General features: G+C 34.1%; 1 protein-coding gene across 1 annotated transcript in view; it reads right to left on the bottom strand.

Moving 5' to 3' along the window:
• The window catches only part of RYR2 (ryanodine receptor 2), a 479,557-nt gene that overhangs the window by 89,105 nt on the left and 374,086 nt on the right, over positions 1-16,366 (bottom strand). The window contains exons 65-72 of the mRNA XM_026085098.1: positions 13,480-13,540; positions 11,505-11,743; positions 8,994-9,075; positions 6,647-6,777; positions 4,626-4,946; positions 3,025-3,265; positions 2,543-2,630; positions 292-384 (exon numbers count right to left, since the gene is read on the bottom strand). Coding sequence (XP_025940883.1) covers positions 292-384; positions 2,543-2,630; positions 3,025-3,265; positions 4,626-4,946; positions 6,647-6,777; positions 8,994-9,075; positions 11,505-11,743; positions 13,480-13,540 — 1,256 coding nt within the window. The remainder of the gene's footprint in view (positions 1-291; positions 385-2,542; positions 2,631-3,024; positions 3,266-4,625; positions 4,947-6,646; positions 6,778-8,993; positions 9,076-11,504; positions 11,744-13,479; positions 13,541-16,366) is intronic.

The following is a 16,366-nucleotide window of genomic DNA, read 5'->3' as shown; positions in this document are numbered from 1 at the left end:
ATCAAAACCTCAATCTAACACCAGTGAAGAACACAATAATGTTCTTCAGTATCACATATCACACAACATCCATAACGCCTGAAAGTACTCCTCATTCTAAACACCCCACAAAACCATCAGTATAGCCTATATATTTTGCACATTATAAGGACCATTTTAATTGGCAAAACCATACAAGAATACTGAAAATTAAGATTTACAAAGACTGAGCGAACTCCTTATACCCTAACAAAAATTAAAAAGGAAACCTTACAGAGTTAATGGGATAAGAGTAGAAAATCTTTACACTACCTTGGACATCTTTGATTTGGTGTCAGTGATAAGGAAAGACATGTTGTTGATTTCATTTTGTACCACAAAGTTCTGTTCTTCCCTTTTAAAATTCTGAAATATTATATAGGAGAACTCAGTTAAAAGCACTTATCATACATAAGAAATCTACCTAAACAAATTTAAACAAAAATATAGATTAACTGAAAATTTGTAAAATCCAGAAAATAACAGAAAAATTGTATGGATGACCAATAATGGTTTTGAATTTCTACTTTATTTACATGACATAGCTCAGGTTTTCGTGTGTTTTTTTTGTCTATTAGACCAACACATATTTTCTTAGCTAAATGAAAACTTGTATTATTATTATTGTACTATTATTATTATTAATAGGTAAGGTGAATCTTGCTAATGCATTAAGGTGAGCAGACAAAAGGAAGAACCTTCTGTCTGAATGGATGAGAAAAACTTCAGGCAAAGTGCTGAGACACTTTTCAGAAATGATTGCTGGAGAAAATAGTATAGCTCTTCTGTTACCTTTAAGTGAACATAAGCAATTAAGTATAGAAATATAAATATATAATGTACTAACTATCCCTGGATTAAAATATGGCAAAATATTCACAGGAAAAAAACACAGGCTTCATTTGTTGCTTTAAAATAGTTTGGTAAGTTTTCTATAATACTTTAGATGATTCATTTCACAACAGAAGATTGCAGTTAGATTATAGTCACTTTTACTGTTTTAAAATGTTGTTTCGTTTGTGTAAAACAACGATACAGTAAAGCAGATATATTTTAAAGCAAACAACCAAGGCATAAAATCAATTAGTTATGGCAATGAACACATAATTACTTTTGCCATACTCCACGGCTTAACTGTAGGCAAGTAAACTTTCTAAACTCTATGAAACAAATTTTTACATGAAAACTATGACAGATTGTTCCAACAAAGTAAAAATTCATTCATTTTTACTTTCAAATACACAACATATCCAGTAAAGAACTGTTTCCTTTGTTACAGAACAGAAATGATAAAAAATTCACTACTCTTATAATTTGACATAAAAACATTGTCTGGGTTTCCCCCTATCAGAAAACCATCCATTCCAGATTTTTCCATAATAAAATCCACTATATAGAAGTATTTTGAAGACCCATTATCTTTCTGCAGTACAGGGAGTTTTGTGTGCACACTGATGTACATAATAGATCTCAGAGAGAAATTCAGGCACAAGTACACAAATAATAAGGCATTGTTTTGCCCAAACATGAGAGAATTGAAGTTACAGTCAGAAAAGAAATTCAGTATAAATAATAGTTCATTAAGAGATCCACTGCCTGAAAGTGTTTCACTTCTCTTAATTTGGGTTTTTTGTTCTTTCCTTTTGCTCCAGTATTTGCGTGAACTGATTCGTAATTTATTTTCATCAGTGATGGTATCTGATTAGATCTTACTGCAGACCCACTTGGTTCTTGCATATGAGCCAGGGGAATCAGGTTTCTCAACCAAGAGTAAATTTTGTCAGAGTGAAATGAAGAAGAAATCCTTAATTGGTAAAATTTATCAAATAAGAAACAGTATCATCTAGGAAAAATAATTTATTTGGAGAATTACTTTTTGGGATACATTTGTTATTTGTTTGCTTAGAACTGACTTCACTGAAACATGTTCACACACAGAACTAGGCTCAATAATTTAAATATTTTATTTCTTTAATGAAAGGTATAATCTACACTGTACCACAAATTAAGTCACCATAGGTAAAGCTGCACATTTCCTTCAGAAAACCCTGGTTCCACTAGTCCTATTGAGGACCTTTTCATAATAATTTGTATTATAATTTTGCCTAAAGGCTCAAGCAGGCAGACTGTACAGTTTAGGAAAATGGATTCTTCAGTGGTGAGTTACTACCACACTAATTTAGTAGCCACATATCCAGGATATAAAAAGGCTTTGGAGGTGATGATAACTGATTGAAAAAATGGTTGGAACACAGACCTCAATAAGTTTAATAACAAATAAAAAACAAAACAGAAGTTATATGAAAAAAATAACAATCAGTTTTATTAATCTACAGAACACCCATCAACTCCCTCAGCTACCCAGGTATTTCAAAAGTGTCAGAATATCAAAAGTCATAATATCTTCCCAACTGCAGTTTCATCTCTGCCATTAAATTTAATTTCCCAAACATAACCACTAAATAATTGACTCAGCTACTAAGAAAGCTCCCTTGAAACAATTGTTTACCAAGGAATTACTTACATGAGATTTTGACCAGTAAATGAAGACCTCAGCCACCATGCGGAACAATTCCTCAGCTTCAGGGTTGGGCTCTTTTAGCCATTTTGCCCTAAAATTTGGTAAAAGGGCGGAAATGCTGATGATCCTCACTGGCTTTATGCTTTGAAAACAGTTTTCAACATTTTATAAAGATGAAAACAAACAAAACGAAGCATGCATGTGTTTTAATCCTTTCTGTTAGCAGTGGCTTTTTGATGTCCTGTTTCAAAACCCTTAAAATCCTTTTACATTAACACTAGCTGAATGCAACAGATTTGCACTGGGCTTTTTCTTCCTTCTGAAAAAGCCCTCAACTCCTCCTAGAAGTGTAGCAAAGAAACAGCTTTATCAACTTTAAAATTGGCAGGCTTTTAATTCAGTGCTAAGCATATCAAGGGATAGAAGATGGTATTAATAAATAGGAAGTTTTTAAGAGATTCATTGACCTATTCCTCTCCACATACCTGTTATAGTCCACAAATCTAATCAACAAAGGGTAGAAGGCATAGAGGTCCCGTGCCAAAGTGGTGAACTCATCTAGGATGAGCAGTTCAGCCTCAGACATGTCACCTCTGCCTTCTGCTCTCAGATGTTCTTCATCCGATACAACCACTGCTGCTTTTTTCTTTAGCTTATCCATCAGTGGCAGGAAGTGTGTCTTTAAGAGCTGGGGCTTCGCTTTGCTTATGATGGGCTGGGAAAACACTATTTAAGGCAATCAATATTATAATATACACCTGGCCACAAAATATAAATAAAAATTTTTACCTTTCCCCCTCCTTCTTGTGTTTTATTTCTAGGCTACAGGGTAAAATCCTGTCCCCAYTGAAATCAGCAGAAGTTTTGTCATGAATTAAATGTGGTCAGGATTTCATGTAGTCAATTTGTTTTCTCACTATGAGGGCAGAAATTACAAATTCATAGACTCAGCTTTAAAGATCATAAAGCTTGAAATGCATCTTTACTGGCATTTTGGCAATGTATTTGCCTGCATAATTTTACTGAATAACATAATAAATGTTTAATGGTATATATAGGTGAATATATATAGCGATATGGTGTACACACAAGTTCTCAGCCACTGGCTCTTCTTTTGAACCATGCTTTCTAACTTGACTGAAGTAGGGCAAGAAAGTGTCCTCTAGTTATTTGCAAACTCACTGAAAAAGCCTGCTTGTATTTCTTATGCATATTAGGACACTGGAGGGCTTCKGTAGACAGAAATGAGACTGATTCAACCATGCATCAACCAGTCATTTGAGACTTGTTACCACAAGCTTTTAGCAAATGTACTCATAAAAATTAATAAGCAAATTAGCACTTCATGTGGGTCTATTCTAGTAAAAACATTTTTAATACATCTATTACATAATAAGGATTTTAGGCAGCTATCATTTATTTTTAGACTATATTATACCACTAGCCCTCAAAAGACTAAGACCACATCCAGGCCACCACCCTGAATGAAATGACCACTACAGTAAGTATTGAAAAGTCATATGAAAGCCTAACTGAAAAGCTGAAATCTCAAGACTGAAGTGTCTTTTCCTTACATATTGTAACATTTAGAAATAAACTAATTCAACACAAATTTTAAGGTGTCATCCCAATGAAGTTAATATAATGATTACTAAAACTGATGATGAATGCATTTCCATATTTTATCATAATAGGAATGCTAGATATACAGCTTCAAAACAACATTTTAAGGATGAAGCTTTCAAACAGAATAGCAAGGAACTGCCTAATGCTTGCAAATGGGAACCTGCTATACAAAGAAAATAGGCAGAATAATTATGATCCTTTAATTCAGTATAATACAAAGTGTGTATCTGTATGTTCCTGGGCAAAAGAAATGGTCTAATGGACTTCTTAAAATACTTATTAAGAAATTAAAATATACTGCTCTTCCTTTATATTTAGTATTTCTGGTTCATGAAGATTTGTACTGTTTAATAACGTTAGAAAAATGAGTGCTGTTCTGCTCCAGCATTAACAGAGTGAATGTGGAGCAAGTCTCTGTACATCAATAGTAATTGTTTTAGATTTTTTTTTTTAATCTTACCTGCTAATCTCTTCATCCATGCTCCTTCATCAATACCAAGGTTGTTATAGATGATTTTCAATATGTTACCCAACAGAGTGTTCATGTGCTCTGATGTCAAGGCTGTACAACACATTTCAGCCTTGTCAGGGTTGTTTTCTGGCCCATGTTCCCACCAGTGTGACATGTAACTACATAGCATAGGCAGTATCACTTCCATTATATGTGGCATTTGTGTGTAACGAATACCAGACTCTGCCAGTTCTACAATTTCTTCCATTAGTTTCACCAAGGAAGGAATATTTGGGCAGACCTCTTCTACACTAGTAGGCAAATTGAGAACTATTAAAAAAAAAAAGAAAAAGAAGAAGAAATAAACTATATATTACAGGGAAAATAATTATCTCCAATTCCTTTTCCATACCATTTTAATTTTCTATTTATGCTTATGCCCTTCTGGCTCAAGAAAAGAGACAGAGTGCTTTTATAGAATTGAGTAGTAAAATTATATGTAAGCTTCCATGGAAATATAACTCCCTGCAATAAAAGTAATTTTCCAACAATGAAATTATTACAGCAGAATGCAGCATCTGAATTCATTCTATATTTAAAATTAAGCTTAAATTCCAGAATTACTTCTAACATGAGCTTTCCAGTTGAGGAAACAAATTGAAATAATGAAATACCTCTCTACAACACATCAGGTGAGACCCAATATGCTAACAGAATAAAAAAGTCATTTCCTGACCTAATGAATAGAGCAAATTCTGAGAAACTGAATTCTGTGGATGAGTTTCTGACTGTAAGCGTTTGCTTTTCAAGTTATTTAATTATCAGTTATTTCCTCTGAAAAGGTACTGCAATTGCCTTTATTTTTGGAGGCAATTTCTTTCAGCTACAAATACATTTAAGCACAACCATTAGCTACTGAATGTCTAAGATCCTGATGTACATGTGCAATGAGGTATACAGATATCTAAACATTGAAATTTTAGCTTGTAACTGTGAATACAACTATGGCACCAAGATAAACATAAGCTTTTTCCCAGAAGTTTCTCCTCTTAGTGAGACCTAAATACACTTTGCACAGCCATCTCAGAATTTCATTAAAGCTTCATATAATTTTGGAAAACAAATTAATTTCTGTTAAAATCAATCAAAATATAGTTGATTGTCTTTCTAGATGCATTAAAATAGCTAGAATACATAACATACCTAAGCATGGGTGTTGATATCTCCAAAATAAGATACTAGAGCTCTTTGAGGAACAAATCTAGTATGCTCCCTTTTTTAAAAATTAAGATGAAGCTATAAATATGATGCCATTATGAGCTCGCATCAAATTCCCTGTCGTCTATACATATCTGTGATACGGTTCACACTTTGCATATATGCACACTTCACACACTTCTATTATAACTTATATTCCTTTTTACCACAGGAACAAGTAGTATATATGTCCTTATTTCCCAGCTATGTTTTTGGATAAGAAACATCTCAAGAGTTGCAGAATGGAACACAAAGGTATGTGCTAAATAAACATATGCAACTTTATTGGAAAGTATCTGTTTTGTGTCTTGTATTTCAAACAGAAAAAAAACAATTTACCTACTACTCTACAGTGTACTTACATTCTAAAGGCATACTATGTCCTTAATTGAAGCAAAATACCTTTGCCTCTATTACAAGTATGTGGGACCTAATATTTGCATACGAGGAACTAAAGTTACTGATTAGAACACAACCTTTTATCATCAAATATACAATATCTGAATTATTACCAATGCATGAAATCCCTTCAATAAATTGATTCCAAAGTGGTAAGAACAGTATCTCAAAATGAAAATACTGGTATCTTTAAAAATGTAAAATATTCAGTTTTATAACACTTAGCCCACTCATTTAGGAAAGAAATACAATCAGGAGAGTACAAGAAAATTTTTGCATTATAAAACATATGCAAAAAATGCATTTATTAAGGTAAACAACATTTATAGTGAAATCTGTGTTTGCAAAGCCATCATGTGAGGTTCTGGAAATACCTGCTCTGTCTCTTGCATTCTTGGTATTGTAAATTGAGTAGGTATTATGTTTGTTCAAGTGAGTTTCCAAAAAAGCCACTGGAAATGCACCCGAAAAAGCAGCCAAGCATTCTCCTAGTGCTGATCGTTGCCTGTGAATTAACAAACATAGGTAAATATAGACATCTTTGATCTGAATACACTCTGGGGTAGTTCTGTACCGGTCTTATAAGAGATGTGCTTGTCTCAAAGAGATAAACCACTACATTATTAGGATGATCAATACACAAAGAAGAAAAAAAAAGTGTAATCTGCTGAAGTACAGCAGCCATCTGCTAATATATGAATGAAATGTTAATACATAAAATGTCAAAGATGGCTTACTTTGCTGAGAGCAAATGAGGAACATACAGGGAAAACACAAAGTCATCATAATAATGCCTTTTGTTCTGTTACTCTCCTCTCAGTTTTACTGAATTTCTAATCTCTACTATTAAGAAGAAGCTACTGGATAGACTGATGTATCAAGAGGCCAAATACAATTATACCTAAGTTTTCTACTTTATTTTTTCTGAGATATGGTAATAAGCATACCTTGGGCTAGCATGAAAGTCAAATTCTTCASAAAGTGGAAAATTGCTACTACTACCGAGCAATAACGCTAAAAGTCTTGCACAAAAACTTTACTCTCATCTCTTCAAATATATGACAACACTTATTTGATGATCAAAATTGTGCCAAAATCATAGACAGCTGTCTCTGTGAAGAAGCAAGTGATACCCCATCACTTCACGTGGGTCCTTTAGGGGCATTTAAAACTGTTCTGTCCAATTTTCAATCCAGTTGATCAGAGCAGATTTTAAATACATAATAAATGCTTAGCTGCTCAAGCTGAGCCACAGAACTCCATGAGTTAGTTCAGTGAGCTTCCAGATAAGAAAGGGCTCCACACTGACAGATCAGAAGATTCACCTTAGCCCTACAGTTTATCTCATTTTAGAAACTTAGATCCTTTCTAGATGCAACTCATTAAACTTGACTTTATTAAATCTATGCCCCTTACTATTTTTCCTGCTTGCTGCTTCTTCCCTTACTGTTTCTTTTCATTAGGTCTACAGAAGCAGAACATACACCTTTCACATATACCTACCAATAACATGCTGCAGGCTTCTGGCTTGTGATAATGCTTATAGACAGCTATACATGAAAATTATTACTTACATAGAGATATTTGCAAATATGAAAAATATATGTAATTATGAAAACCAAATAAACTCCATGTAGTGAAAAATTTACATTAACCTGCATATACTTCTCTTCTTCACTAGAAAACAGCTATTTGTGGCCATGACTAAAATGGGCAAGGTCCAAAGATGGTACGGCTGCATATGCTACTATGAGCACACTGTTACAGATAGATGCTCTGAGGACCATGGTTATTCTAGGCTTATGGAGATCTTTCATCTGAGCTACAAAACCCACTGCATTTATTTGCTAAATACCAAAATCAATGAATTCCTCATACCCTGTAGAAATAATGAGACCTGGTTTACCACAGATGTGTATTTTATTACTTATAGCCATTAACCCACACCTTTCTTCACATTGTCTTCTATGATACCAACACCAAGCAAGAGACAGTATTTCCTATGGCTGGTCTGGAGTTACACACAGTTGATTTGCTAGCCAGCGTATATATGTTCTAACTTGTTAGTTGACCGCTACCAAAATGTGAAATGTCTGAATTCTGCTCAGCCTTCCCTCGGAACAGCCCTAGTCACTATATGGGAACGAATTTCATTGAAACTTTTAAGAACTGAATAACCTCGAGTCCTCTATTCTTTGGCCAAATAAGGTTTAAATAGACCAAAAGCAACTTGGAGAGAAGTTAGCAGATACAGAGATGCACAAACAAAAARCAAATATAAAGTCTCATTTCCTTAGGTGACTGAACTAGAAAACATGTTACATCAGTGACAAATAAAGTAAATTAAGGATAATGAGAAAGAAATATACAACACAGTTAACCAATATAAAAAGAATAATTATAACAATAGCTGAGCTGAATGATGTATTTTTACAATTTCCCAGTCGGACCTCAAATCAAGTGATATTTAGTGTAAAAGTCAGATCCTTTTATCTGTAATTTCTGTTTTAACTAAGAAGTATATTTTGACAGATGTAAAATGTAACTTTTTAGGCATGTTATAGTAAATGCTGCTGCATTCTGCTTAACATTTGAGTGTTTTTTTCTGTTAAGATATGTTTTCACCAAAAATCTCTTCCTATACTCATTTCTGGACTGCATATTCATTAAGCTAAATATAAACAAAAACGATGAAAACAGAGGAATATTTTTTCTTCTTACCGCTCTACATAGATACTCTTGCTGGTTCCCAGAGCATATAAACTGGCCAATATTCTGTAACAAGAGACCTGAACATCTTCCACTAAAAAGAAGAAAATGATAGGTATGAAAAGATTCTTTTCACTACATTTCTGTAGTATTAACACACAGGGATAATTTCATTGCATTTCTTTTGTCAATAACTGCATTAACGATATTAAGATATCAAAGATCATTCACTGAAGCCACTCTCTAAATACATATATAAATAGCCCTCTGGCCATTCAGTGCCACAGTTTTTGCTTAAAACTTCCACTTAATTCAATACAAAATTACCAGCTAAGATAGTAATCATATTTCATGCATCACTAGTATGCTAACTTTCTGCAAATAATGGCATACCAACCCTTTCAGGATAATGTATAATTGTATAATCTGAAAATTTATTAATTTAATACCTACAGAATATGTGTTAATGAATCTTTTCTAGATTGTCTGCAGCACTTATGAAAGTTTCATGGCAAATCAAAGAAAGTGCTGAGATTAAAAAAATTATTAGGGAATGAGTTAATTTACAAATGTAACACTGCTGTGTAAAATACATTAAAAACTCCTGTTAAAAAGATTTTTAATTCTTTTAATCACAGTTAATATTATTTAAAAATTTAGACATAGACACCAGTTAATAGCATCTACGTAATTTACTCTTCAGACTGACAGAGGATTAAAAAAAAATTAAATAATCCTTACRTCCTCACACATACTGCATCACATGATGTTTTGAGATTATCAGACACCCCTTCAATCACACTAACGTGAGAATCATATGCTTTTCCAATGTGATCTGCAGCTAAGGGGTTTAATCAAACTAAAGGGAAAGAGTAACAGTGTAAGTGCCATCAAGTAGGACAACACTCCTATTTTTTCCATACTTGCACTATATATTTTTTCTAGTCTCTTCCTCCAATATAAGATGTTGGGGTTATAATAGAATTAAGACTTTAAGTGAAAAAGCCTACAAGACAGAGCATCAAAGCTATATAGCTGGCTCTTTTCCAAAAGGTGGTTTTAGTTCTGCTGATCTCTTGGAATTCGGTATTTTTACGTAATAATAGTAACCTCAGGTACACAGTCCCACAAAAACCATCTGTGTACATGATCACACCACAGACAGCTCCGTAAATGTAGTAATACGCTTAGATATCAGCACTAGTCCAGATGTTTGCCATCAGAGTAGTACAAATAAAATAACATTATTAAAAAGATCTGAAGAGAAGTTGTGTGCAAGAAAAATTAGCTTTTCCAATTATGCTCCAGACAAAATAACTGTGCAGAATTTAAACTAATAATTCTTACTCAGTTCATAAATTCTTAATTGGATTTTTGAAACCAGTAAGATGTAAGTAGAATAGTTGAATAAAAATAACTTGTAAGTAAGCAAGTATCAAAGACTAAATAAGTTCCAATACATGGAATATCAGGGATCAAAAATTATAAAAGACATGAATATGTTCATGCCTGAACAACTGACATACAGTGAACAAGTGGCATATGTTCACTCCACTGATGACTTTTTCCAGATACTGTCAGAATCTGGAACTCTATAGAAATAATACAATGAGAAAAGTAGATGTTTAAGTTTCAACACATTCAAATTCATCAGTAAAACTCCAAATTTCAGAAAACAGTTCTCTTAAGACTATTTTAAATAATATGTTAGGCAAAGGGCAAAAAATATAATGTGATATTCTCTTTTTCCAAGCCCTTCTTTCAGTTATTTCCGTAACCAGGTTAGTCACACAGAAGCAGAACAGCTATCTGCCTTTGGAGCAGTCTGGCCAGAAGAATTCCTATGGCATTCCTAAAACATCTAAACTTAAAATTCTATATTGCGGACTGCAAAATTTTGTCTTGTAGACATCAGGTTTTGGAAAAAAAAGGACACTGAATCTGCCATAATCAGAACGGCTATAGAAATGGAGCCTCACACACATTCGCTTTCTTCAGGAGCTCCTTCTGCTTTGCCTTAGTATCTAAGATGCACCCACTCAAATCCCCTGTTAACTTAAACTGTGTAAAGAGGCATTTATAAGACGGTTTTATAGTAGTCTTTTGAGCTTTCTTCAAAACTCTATGCAAACATTAATTTTGCACCAAACTGTTCTGGTGGTATAATCTTTTATAGATCTATAAAACAGTGGCAAAGACAGATTAAGTTATACGAAGTAATTTTTTATACAGGAACTCGCATAAAGTCACAGTAAATCTATGGTGGAGTCAAAAACAAAATCGAGCTTTCTGACTGCCTAATCACAACCATACCCTCTTTCATATTTATACAAAGTCCAACAAAACCTGTAGACTTTGTTCTAAGTTGATTACAGCAAACATTTGTTTAAATCAATGACAATTTTGTCAAAGTAACATAGGATTTGTCCTTCTTTAATAGAAATGAGAGCCTAGTAGTGCTTACATTGTGCTTGACATTACAGATATTTTAGCAGCATGGTATTTCTAAAAAATAATACATACATATTAAATCTTCCCCAAACTGGTGTTGTCCAATATGCTCAAATAATGAAGAYAGCACTGGTAGGAGAGCCACTGTGGTATAATTAATGATTTGTGTCACTCCTTTTGGTTGGTTTCTGGTGTGYGTAAACTGGCCTTGCTTAAGATTTTCCATTGTTTTCTCCAGATCCTCAGCAGCATTGTCCAAAAATGCTCTCAATGCCATCTTAACAGACTCCAGACCAGTTTTCATCACAGTCCTGTATATAGCATTTAAGGAAAAAAGAAAGAGAATATGCTATTAGACAAGTATGAAGTAAAGCCTAGTCTTAGTTATATGAAATAGATAATAAAAATCTGAAGAAAAATCTTTCCAGATTCTAAAATCTCACAGAAGCACAACCTACTGAAACACTGTCTTATAGGTTCTCTGCAGAACACAGGGATATTTTATTTAGTTTCCCATTGACAAAATATAGATCCTTTTAAAGACAGGAATTAATTTGCCTCCAGAGGAAAAAAAACAAACAAACAAAAAAAGAAGAAGAAAAATGAATAAGCCTGCTATTCATCATTCTAGGGAGAGAAGAACTATCTCAAGATGTATCTCAAAAACTCTTCCCAACCATGATGGTCATATTTCTGCCTCCAGGACAAGAACATCAGAGAGGAATGAATGAAAGCCACCAAATCTATAGATTAAAAACAACCCCTCCCCCCCMAAAAAATAAAAACATAAATGCACTGATTACATAACTACAATCAGCCATATAGTGGTATAATCCAGGAGAATTATTCCCACGTCTGTTTTAATTAGCTCTAATGAAGAGATCCTGTATTTAATGGAAAGAGTCTATTTATGTATGTGCAAGTATGAAATAAATCCAGGTGAAAAATTCTTGACTGACAGATGTGAGTTGTTTGGGTTTTTTTAATTTACAGTGTAAATATATACAGTTCTAATGGCAATATTTTCAAACTGCCACAAACTCTATGAATCCTTTAATATTCATCTGGAGATATTTCTACAGCTCTATCAAAAGCTAAGTTGGTGATCTCTCTCTGTATTTGTATTGCCCAGTATGATCGCACAGAGCATGGACATTTTATGACAAGAAATCAAGACACTGCAACCTAATGGATTACTGTGCAACAGGTGAGCCATATTAACTGACTGTGATCATGACTCTACCCCATAGCAAATGGAAAGTAAAACACATCCATTTAAGCGACTGTGAACGTATTGAGAAAAAGAGCTGATGTGGGTCACCTGTATGTAGCACATTCATTTAATTGTTTGAAAGTAAATGCAAAGTGAAAAAAGTTATCTTAAATTACCATGAAGCTAGTTTAAACTATCATGTTTTGCTTCACAGTTTCAAAGATCTAAAAGTCAACTATCAATACAAATACTTGAGTGCCCAACTGATGAAAAGGAACTTATTACTCTTCAATATTTCAAGATCGTCTGTCTCATCCATTAAAGGTTGCAATGGCTCGAGCAGCTTAATTTAAATTAACTTAAAAGTACCACTGAATTCAATTTAAAGGCTCTTTGTCTGTGTTCAAATCAGAGCCTAAATTAACTTTGTAATGAAGACATCCTATAAGAGACAGATATACTGCACTCCATGTGTATTTAACTCCTAAATATTTTGATGAAACAGCATAAACAAAAGAGTAAATATTTTCAGTGCTATTTTATTTTTAAGACAGTCACGTAATCAAAACCAGAAGAACGAACAGCCAGCAGTTTTTGGACACCACTGATCTGAACTGAAACTGAAAGAGAAACTTAAAAATATTGTTCTGTCAACTCCTAGATAATCAAAACTAGTAACCGCTTTCCAGGGGGAATTCGTTTTAGTATAGTAACTTCTTCCCTGAGTTTGGAAATTCTGTAGCACTACATAAGTAGCCCAAATGGGACTGCATATGGACTAAGTTCTCTTTTAAAAAATTTCCTTCATACTTTAGAAAATATATTCAGCGTTACCTTGCATCCAAGGTCTGGCCCAGTATATGAAGACAGTTGACGATTGATGCTGCATCATTTCCTAAATAGAAAGGAAAATACCCACCAATTAAGTTGAGTATACTTTAGAGCATCCCTACTTTCTGCTAACTATCTCTGGTTTTAACAAAAGAGTAAATGACATAGTAGAGGAGCAATTCAACTTCTGCATAATTTTAACAGTCAAGTTAAAAACATGCAGTTTGTTGTCTTAGCCTTGTTTACACAAATGCAGTAACTAGAGGCAGTAAAGCATTTCTCATGAAATAGCTGAGGCAGTCAAGAAGGAAGCACTTAAATGTGAGGTTAATTAAAGCTGCAGTGTATTGACTGGTTTTCACTTAAGTTTTATAAATTTTACTTTATTTAAGTATATCTGAACGTACATGTTCCCCCCTTTAGCAAAATAAAAGCCGTTTAACTCTCTCAAGCTGCTATTGCAACACTGACAGGAAGAAAACATTTATATAAAATGGCATCAAAAAAGTTAGCCCATTTGTGTTACTAAAAGGCTGCAATTATTTATAGTGGGATCAGGTGCACTCCACATGAGTAGCAGTCCCTCCTGCAACATGTACTTCCCAACATTAATGATTTTTTTTAATATGCAGGTATGCAAAAAGAGAACACACACACACAAGGTGTGTGCACATGTACATACTAAAACACTGCCATACATAAGCCACCTCTAAGTTCACTTTTTAAATCCAGGATAGATTTAGGCTACATAAATTTCATTTGCAGGTTATTTGATTAAAAAAAAAAACACACAAAAACAAATCTCTACAAAAATGAAAATATCCTTTTCTCGCTTCTCTATACCTTTAAAATTTCTCAATTCAAAACAAAAAAATGAAAACAAATYGAGTGTTTAAGACAGATTCCTAAAAATCCTGTCATCTGCATATGGTGCATTGTATTTTATCAGCKTGGGTTATTACACTTGAAATTATAAGGGAATGTACAGCTAAAAGCAGTAACTGTTTCTTTGAAATAAAGATTTAAAAAGATAAATTGCAAGGAAGGAGTGGGGGTTTATTGCAGCATTGAGAAGGTTTTTCTATGATATCAAAATCAAGAGTTATTTTTGTGGTGTGGATCCACAGCAGATTAAACCAATCTGAACCACAGCCTCCACGGATGCCCTCAGCCCTGCAGCCCCACTCTTCTTGCACTGGCGCTGGCAGTCATGCAATGCTGTAGCGAGCAGATGAGGAAGCTGAGGTGGCCCAAACAAATCTTACCAAAAAACCCGCAAAGGTTAAGGTTTTTGTCAGCTCCTGAGTTATTTTAATGCTCTGGCGACAGGCATGCCAGAGTTGATGAAGAGGAGGGGCATGTCATTACCATGCAAATGATAGCAGGGATAAAAGGAGGTACTTGAGGCAACCCTGACTTAGACTGGGGCTTAGGCTGTCATGAAGTAGTACCCTAACATTCACAGTGCAGGTGGGTGTATGCTGCGTGCGACAGTGTACTACAGAGATGCTCACTCCATTTCCCTGAAAATTTACCTTGGCTATCTYTTTATACTATGCAGACATATTTCAAGACCATATGTTTATCAAGAATTAGGTACTCTCTATGGTGAAGATCAGATGGAAGAGAGAAAAATTGATCTAGACATTCTGAAAACCAGACAAGCTTTAGGTGTATCTCTGTAGCAGATACTGCAGTTTGGGTTTTTTTTTCCTGATAATAAAATTGTCATAAACTCTAACGAGATATGAAAAATATGTTCTAAAGGAAAGTTAAAACACTATCCAGTTAAGCAATTTTTAAAAGGGCCTATTTAAGTGCCTCACACCAAAAACTACCTTCTACATGACTACTGTAAGTCGAGCAAGATTAAAAAGGGCTTTGAATCTACGCCTGAAACGTTGCTAGAACTCAGCTTTGTGGTGCAAACTGCAGACTTAATCACTACTCCATTTAGTTACCATAACACACATTTTATTTGGCATCATGTAGCTTCAGTTTACTGGAAGTTGCTTTGACAACACAGTAGTCAGAGTACTGACGGCCTGTCAGTTAGGTCTCCTAGAGAGAACTAGAACTAACTCTAGCAGTCATTCCTACCTCTCTCATGAGTCGATGTAACTACAGTTTGGCACCATAAAACCAACCCTTTTCTTTCTTAAGWAGACCTCATAATTGTGTAGACACTTTAAAAGGCGAATCACTTTGGGAGGTGGATTTGCACAACTGAATTTTCTAATTCTGATGGTAAGGCAATCTGTATATTTTGGAAGACTGCAGTATATATGCATTTTAATGAGACACCTTCCACTTTCTATGTTGAAACAAGAAGCAAAGGCCAAGCAGCTTACCCACTTTGAAAAACATACAGGAAATCATTTCTCTTAAGTCTAGTAATACACATAGTTCAGTCATCTGGAAAAAGTTTTCACAATTTCAACCAGGATATCAGAGCAGAATTCAGTGAACATCATTAATTCAGGCCCCTTCAGTTTAAATTGATCCAAGTACTACGCTTTGGCCAGGCATTTCCAACACAACAGTAAAAACAGACTTTCAAAATTATCGTGCAACTTCTTTCCTGGAGTGTCTCTTGGCGTTTATAACTGAGGACAGGATTTGTTACAGACTATTACAATATGCAATTTGCTATGAAATACAGTTTTTGGTTCAGGGGAAATTCTGGGTCTTTCTTTTCTTGGAAGTCATGCATTTAGTTGTTTTCTCTGTGTTTTTAACATAAAAACACACAAAAAAGTATTTTTGAATATTTTACTTAAAAATACCACAGTAACAAACTCCAAACAAATCCTTTTAATGTCAGCATTTCAAGAATTTAGTTTGTTTCAAACCTGAGATCAGAAGTCAATCTCAGATGACCAAGATTTTT

This window comes from Apteryx rowi, unplaced genomic scaffold (genome assembly GCF_003343035.1).
Source record: "Apteryx rowi isolate R43461 unplaced genomic scaffold, aptRow1 scaffold_66, whole genome shotgun sequence".
NCBI classification, from domain to species: domain Eukaryota; kingdom Metazoa; phylum Chordata; class Aves; order Apterygiformes; family Apterygidae; genus Apteryx; species Apteryx rowi.
This window is presented reverse-complemented; position numbering and strand designations above follow the sequence as displayed.